The sequence below is a fragment of the Anarrhichthys ocellatus genome, unplaced genomic scaffold (genome assembly GCF_004355925.1).
Source record: "Anarrhichthys ocellatus isolate YVR2014 unplaced genomic scaffold, GSC_Weel_1.0 scaffold191, whole genome shotgun sequence".
NCBI lineage: Eukaryota > Metazoa > Chordata > Actinopteri > Perciformes > Anarhichadidae > Anarrhichthys > Anarrhichthys ocellatus.
The window spans coordinates 187,025-194,123 of NW_022280221.1; the positions used below are offsets into that span (position 1 = coordinate 187,025).

Here is a 7,099-nt window from a genome sequence, read left to right on the forward strand (position 1 = left end):
TCTCTCTGTCTCTCTGTCTGTCTGTCTGTCTGTCTGTCTGTCTGTCTCTCTGTCTGTCTGTCTCTCTGTCTGTCTGTCTCTCTGTCTGTCTGTCTGTCTGTCTGTCTCTCTGTCTGTCTGTCTGTCTGTCTGTCTGTCTGTCTGTCTGTCTGTCTGTCTGTCTCTCTGTCTGTCTGTCTGTCTGTCTGTCTGTCTGTCTGTCTCTCTGTCTGTCTGTCTGTCTCTCTGTCTGTCTGTCTCTCTGTCTCTCTGTCTGTCTGTCTGTCTGTCTCTCTCTCTGTCTCTCTGTCTCTCTGTCTCTCTGTCTCTCTGTCTGTCTGTCTCTCTGTCTCTCTGTCTGTCTGTCTCTCTGTCTGTCTCTCTGTCTGTCTCTCTGTCTGTCTGTCTTGCTCATTGGTTGAAGAGGTCAAAACTCCAGCGAGGCTTATTTGGTTCATAAATAGAAGAAGTGCATATTGTGCTTCTATTCTATCTTATCTTTTAAGTTGTAATGAATAAATACTTTTGTGTTGCAACAATAAACAGTTATATTTAAAATAAAGACCTCTTCAAACCTGCATCATAGGTTACTAGAAGTTATAAGTTTAGAAGTCAGAAATGTTGGCTTTGTACGTTTCTGCAACCGGTTATGTTGACTGTCTTCTTTCACGCTTGCAGAAAAGTACAATGCTACATTGTTAACGTTGGTTGTGTTTAGGCAACAAAACCTTTTGGTTACGGTTCGAAGAAATACGGTTGGTATTCGAATAATAATGTATCGTCATAGAGTAACGAAACAACGGAATTAAACGACGACGTAACGACGTAATGACGGAACGACGTAACCGGACGACGACGTAACCGAACGACGTAGAGTTGTAAGTGCGAAACAATGTAACGTAACGACTTTCCATTTCAATGTAATGTAACAAAATAACGCTGTAACCTACTGACATTCCGACATAACGTGACGATGTAACGTGACAACGGAACATAACAACAGAACGTAACAACAGAACGTAATAACGGAATGGAACAACGTAATATACTACATCACTTGTTCTTTTTATCGCTCGTTGAACTACTACTTCCACTACTACTACTACTTGCTCTTACCGCATGCAAAAAGAAAATAGGTTGAGCATGTCCTTTGTTTGCAGAAATGTACAATGCCAAAACATTGTTCCTGCCGACTGGGCCGTCCAGCCAATCACAATTATGAATTTTCAGGGAATACAATATGACAAAATGACCAGAAGCCAAACTCTACTCTCCTCACTCCTATCTCATCTCTCCTTCCCTCCATCATTTTCTCCTCCTCCTTCCCTCTCTGTTTGCCTCCATCTCTCTCGGCTCCCTTCATAATTCCCTTGCTCATCACTTCTGTCTAATTTCCTCTGCAGTGGAGGTGTCCTGCTCCTCTCTGCTGCAGCCCGAGTTCATGTTCAGGTTGATGATTTTTACCTGAAAATCCTGACATTTCCTGCAGAGCTCTCCATCTGTCTCCCTCCTGCTTACCTCTCGCAGCTCCTTCATGAAGAGAGAGAGAAAAAGACGAGTGTCTGAAAGTTTCTCAGGGTAAATAAAGGTGAAAGCTGATCTTCTTCTCTGCTCCTCTCAGGTGGGCGTTCACCCTCATCATCATCTCGTCCTACACGGCCAACCTGGCGGCGTTTCTCACCGTGCAGAGGATGGTGGCTCCCATCGAGTCTCCGGACGATCTGGCCGACCAAACCAACATCCAGTACGGCACCATCCACGGAGGGTCCACCATGACCTTCTTCATGGTGAGACGGGGGGCGAGACACACTCTCTGGGTTTAGTTTGAGTTGTGATGGGCGACCATCAATCTTGGAACTCGGCAATTTCTTCTGATAGCAACAGTAAAGGTAGACAAATGTTCCTCTTCCTCTCCTCCTCCAGAACTCGCGGTACCAGACGTACCAGCGGATGTGGAACTACATGAACTCCAAGCAGCCCAGCGTGTTTGTGAAGAGCACCGAGGAAGGCATTGCCCGCGTCCTCAACTCCAAGTACGCCTTTCTGATGGAGAGCACCATGAACGAGTACTACCGCAGCCTCAACTGCAACCTCACGCAGATCGGAGGACTGCTGGACACCAAAGGATACGGCATCGGCATGCCTCTGGGTGAGTTAAAGAAATCAAACTGGTAGTCTGCAACATGTTTCCACAATTTGGGGAGTTTAGAGCTTTCAGAGAGTAAGGAAAATGAAAAGAAGTCGGTAACAGTGACTACGTTTACGTGCACCAGATATTCTCTTATTTTGCCCTTATTCTGAAAAAGACAATATTTATAATAAACTGTTTACAAATTAATATTCCCATCCTCATCATCAGTGAATCCCACGTTGACGTCGGTGTCTGCTTTGTTTGACAGGTCGATGTCCTAACACGTCCTTTATATCCTTTATCTCGTCTAAATATGGTAAAGTGCAAAGTCGCTTGTTCCATTTTGCTTCTTTGCATTAAAATATGTTTATTTCAGTTATTGTGTGAACTTCAAACACCTTCTTGAAAAAGTTGGCGTTGAGATATTTGTTCATATCCAAAAACATGTTAAAATGTAAGTCCTTCATAATGTTTAAAAGTAGGTTTGCATCTCACGTGTGTCTCAAAGTGCCATACTGAGACCTAATAGAGACAGAATGCTCCCAAAACCATGTTTTAATCATAAAATGCTCCGTTCGGAATAAGGCCTAATTCAGAATATCCAAACATGTTTGTATTACACATATCAAATTAGGGAGATTGTCATATTCTGAATAACAGTGGAATATGAGTGTGCATGTAAACGTGGTCAACGGTCACATCGGTGGTATCAATCTTCATTTTTGGAATTTTTCCATTTTTGTTGTAAACTCAGATTTTGTGACCGTCTCAGGTTTACAGGTCCTCAGATGAATGTTTCAATCATTCCTGGAAACAGAGAACAGCAGCAACCTGCCTCTGTGTGTTTGTGTGAGGTGTGATTGTGGTTAGTCGGCTGTCACATCACATATTGTTTGTGATATATTGAGGCCGCCTCACGTTTTGTCCGGCACCTTGTGTGTCGGTTCTGTTAACCAGGTCATGTTCTTTGTGCAGCTGCTGCTCTTTGGCAAATTAAAGCCGTCCCGATTCCAATTTTGGCCTCGGTCTGCTTTCTCCGCCGGTGTCTGGGCTCGCCTCGTCATCTGCCTCAGACTTGTTTCTGGTGATGAGTGTTTGGCGCATAGATTAGCATAGCTAATGGTGGAGGAAGCAACAGATGTGGAGAGTGGAGAACAGCGGGGAAGACGGAGACAGAAAGATGAGGAGTATTTGGGAGCCCAGCCTGCCAGTCAACCTGCCTGTTAAGTGATGACAATAAAAGCAGCAGAGTGGCCCGGTGCCCCTGGTAGACGCCGTCCCCATGCTGTCTGCGTTGACTGACAGAGAGCGATTAGCATCGGCTTCAAAAGAGAAAATGAGAACTCGCGGCTGCTTTAAAGTCATTTTGGTTTTCATGTTGTGGGAGTTTAAAGTTCAATCTCTTTTTTCCGTTTCCAACAGACAGTGAACGTGAGTCTTTTTCAACCATCGTCGTTCCCTAAGGTGGTAATTAGTGTAACCGCGAAGGCGAAGTAGTCATTCTAACTCAAACCACGATTCTATTCTGTCCTTAAAAAAAGTACTTATCTCAACCCAAACCTAAACACAACTGAACCAAAATCAGTTTTTTAACAGTGACTTGTATCAGAAGGAAAATATCGTCAGATCAGAAGAAAACTTCAAACTTGTTGGTGTTAAATTCATATATGTGACTTTAATTCGATGCCTCTTCTCAGGAAACAGACCTTATAAAACAGCACCAAACTTGTGGAGAAACAAACCAAGCTTAATAAGCAACCGGAAGAATCGCCCCCTGCTGGTGAGACTGTGTTATGGTTTTATTGTGGTGTTTTTGTTGCCTAACCCTAACCTATACCGAAAATGTTGTTCCGAGCGACACAAAGAAAACATGTCCCACATGTTCACATGTTTTACTAAACCGAACCAAGTAGTTCTATTGCCAGTGCGTTAAAGTATGAGGGAATGAGAATGCATTGGTGCTGGAAGCAGTATTCACATCATTTAAGTAAGTAAACATAGCAAAGCTAAAATATAAATACACTCCATTACACATAAAATATCACTTTAAATATGTAAGTGTTGTTGGCAAAATGTACTTAAAGTATCAAAGGTAAAAGTATCTTTCAATGTAGAATTACAGAAGAATTCGGGAAAGATGGAGGAGAGAGAAAATGGCATCCCTCCTTTTTGGAAACATTACCTGAGGTTGATCTTTCTTTTGGAAACTCAAAATCAATTTGGAAATCAAGGTATTTGGCATCAAAGGCAGTTTTTTATAAAAACATAAAGAGAAAGAAGTCAGGCGATGACGAATGAATCATTCTATATCTCGAAAATATGGAGCGTCGAACCAGTGACAGCGTCATGACTTTTGTAAAAAGACTCAAATGATCTTTTACATTATCTTTGTTAAAAACAGCCACACACTTCCTGCTGTCGGTCATTGTGGTGAAAGCTTTTGTTTCTTTTTAATGGAACAAGAAAGAAGATGGATGAGGGAGGAAGTGAGTGCGAGGTGAGGATGAGAGCTTCATCATTTACAAATATTAATGACAGGTGAAGAAAAGTGACCACTGAGCTGAGTCATCTTCAGCACTTCAGGGCGGTTTTATGACAGTTTCTCTGTAATAAATTAACTAAATCTGGTCCCAGAGTTTTTAAAGGTGACTTGGTCTGGTGATGTCAGGCAACTGATAATTAACAACCCCCCCCCCTGCTCCCCATGGGACCTTATTTCAGGAAGAATCTGTACGGTAGTCAACAAGGAGAGACAAATATTTTTTGATCCTGTTAGAATTGTGCCGTGTGTTTGTCAATTTGAAAGATCATTTTGCACATCAACACAGGCAGGGCTACCTTGTGATTGACAGGTCTCTACCAGAGACGTATACGGTGTCTCTACGTCGCTCATCCTCAGTCCAGATATGGTCACTTCCTGTTCACTGGTTGCACAAAAAATCGTCGAACTCAAGGCTTCAAAACGTCCACAAGCCAATGGGTGATGTCATGACGACTACGTCCACTTCTTGAGTACAGTCTGTGGTCTCAACGTTGCTCCTCTTCCCAGTTGCGCCTCATGCTAGTTAAACGGTTGTGATTGGTTGTCGTAGGCTCCAAAGTGGACGAGGAGCCAATCAAAAGGCTAAATGAGTCGTAAACTTATTTTCTGTGAGACAGGATCGGTGGCTGACGTCCCTCTTATGTATAACCAGTCGATGTTCCCATTAAAAGGTCTTTATTTGGTTTTGAATACAGCAGACCTCAGCTGCACTAAACGAGATTGTAATTCAAAGATGCAGCTGCTGCTTCAGTCTTTTCTCAGTTTATCAGCTCCCCAGAAGCAAAATGTCAGCACAGAAATAAAGAGTGTGCATCGTGCCCGTTAGTGCAGCTCAACACATGTTTAATAACGGAGAGGTGAGCAGCTGAGCTGTGGCTTTCACTTCCTTTATTCCTCAATAAAGAGCTTGTTTGTCCTCAGGCTCTCCGTACCGAGACGAGATCACTCTGGGGATCTTACAGCTGCAGGAGAGCAACAGGCTGGAGATCCTGAAGAGACGCTGGTGGGAGGGGGGACAGTGTCTCAAAGAGGAGGACCACCGGGCCAAAGGTGGGTGTCACGGCTCAGACGTTCTTCAGAGCTGAACTCTCTGCAAACGGATGCCAGAAAAAATGATCGGACTCTTCCGTTAACTGTTACAGAAACATTTCCTTGTCTTCCTGGATTTATTCACCTGGATGTACAAACGCAAACCCCGGAACTGGGTTCCAAACGGGAACCGGTTCTAAATGAATCTGCTGTCGGTTCTTTAGAAGTTCTGGAGTGAGATGCATTTTAAAGACTCTTGTGTTGCTGCTCAAAGAAAGACTATTTGTGATGATTATTGTGTGAGTTAAGGTAAATGATCGGCTCACAGACACTCAGTGGATTCTGGGTGAATGAGTGAGTCACTCATCTCTAAACTGTTCAAACAAAGAGAGAGAATCAAGCAGCCGGACGCAATCCGTCGTCTGTAGTTCAGGTCAAATTGTTAAGAGAAAGAAAAAATGACTTTCGTTATGGATTAATCGATGAATCGTTTGATTTATAAAATGACCTAAAATAATAAGAACTGGTCGTTATAAGTTCAGAGATTTCTTTGACAAACCAACGTGTCCTCGTACAAAAGTTCGTTGTAGGTTCATTTTCCAACAAAAGTCTAACAACACGTGTCAATTTCCGCATTCAGCATTTTCAAAATAAACTTCCGTCATTACAGGAAACAGCTCAGTTAGGTTATCGGAGAACATCTGCGTTTGGGTTAAAACAACAAAGTGCTGTTACGCAAGCACTGACGAGACAAATAAATCAAAGTCCGATGTTTATACTTCCTCGTTAGTGATTATGTGGAATATATATGAATTCATTTAATGAGACGTATATAAATTACGGGCATTAAATATTCGTAGGTCAAGATACGAGAACATCCGGAACCAACAGTCCAAAAACCCCAAATAATGAATTTACAATGACAGAAAATGAATTGATTCACAGAATTGTTGTCGATTAATTTTCTATCGATTGACGAAGAGATCAAGACAAGAGCTGGACACAAAAAGCGTTACAGGTTTACATACAGTATAATCAAACTTGTTATTAATTGATCTGCTGGTTAACTTTCAAAATAAGACAAACTTCTTCGTCGTCTCCGTGGGTTTCAGGTCTCGGCATGGAGAACATCGGCGGGATCTTCGTGGTCCTGATCTGCGGCCTCATCATCGCCGTCTTCGTGGCCATCATGGAGTTCCTGTGGTCGACGCGCCGCAGCGCCGAGTCCGACGAGGTAAACCTTCATCATCACCACCCTCCTCCTCCTCCTCTTCCTCTCTCGTCCTCCTCCTCCTGCCCCGCCCCCGGCCTCAACCTCAGCTCAAACGCCTCAGTAGGTCATCCGCCTGTGTGTGTGTGTGTGTGTGTGTGTGTGTGTGTGTGTGTGTGTGTGTGTGTGTGTGTGTGTGTGTGTGTGT

At 43.2% G+C, this 7,099-nt stretch overlaps 1 protein-coding gene across 1 annotated transcript in view; it reads left to right on the forward strand.

The window, feature by feature from the left end:
• LOC116400698 (uncharacterized) overlaps positions 1–7,099 on the forward strand; it is an 83,809-nt gene that overhangs the window by 72,282 nt on the left and 4,428 nt on the right. The window contains exons 8-11 of the mRNA XM_031878656.1: positions 1,601–1,766; positions 1,903–2,128; positions 5,574–5,702; positions 6,794–7,014. Coding sequence (XP_031734516.1) covers positions 1,601–1,766; positions 1,903–2,128; positions 5,574–5,702; positions 6,794–7,014 — 742 coding nt within the window. The remainder of the gene's footprint in view (positions 1–1,600; positions 1,767–1,902; positions 2,129–5,573; positions 5,703–6,793; positions 7,015–7,099) is intronic.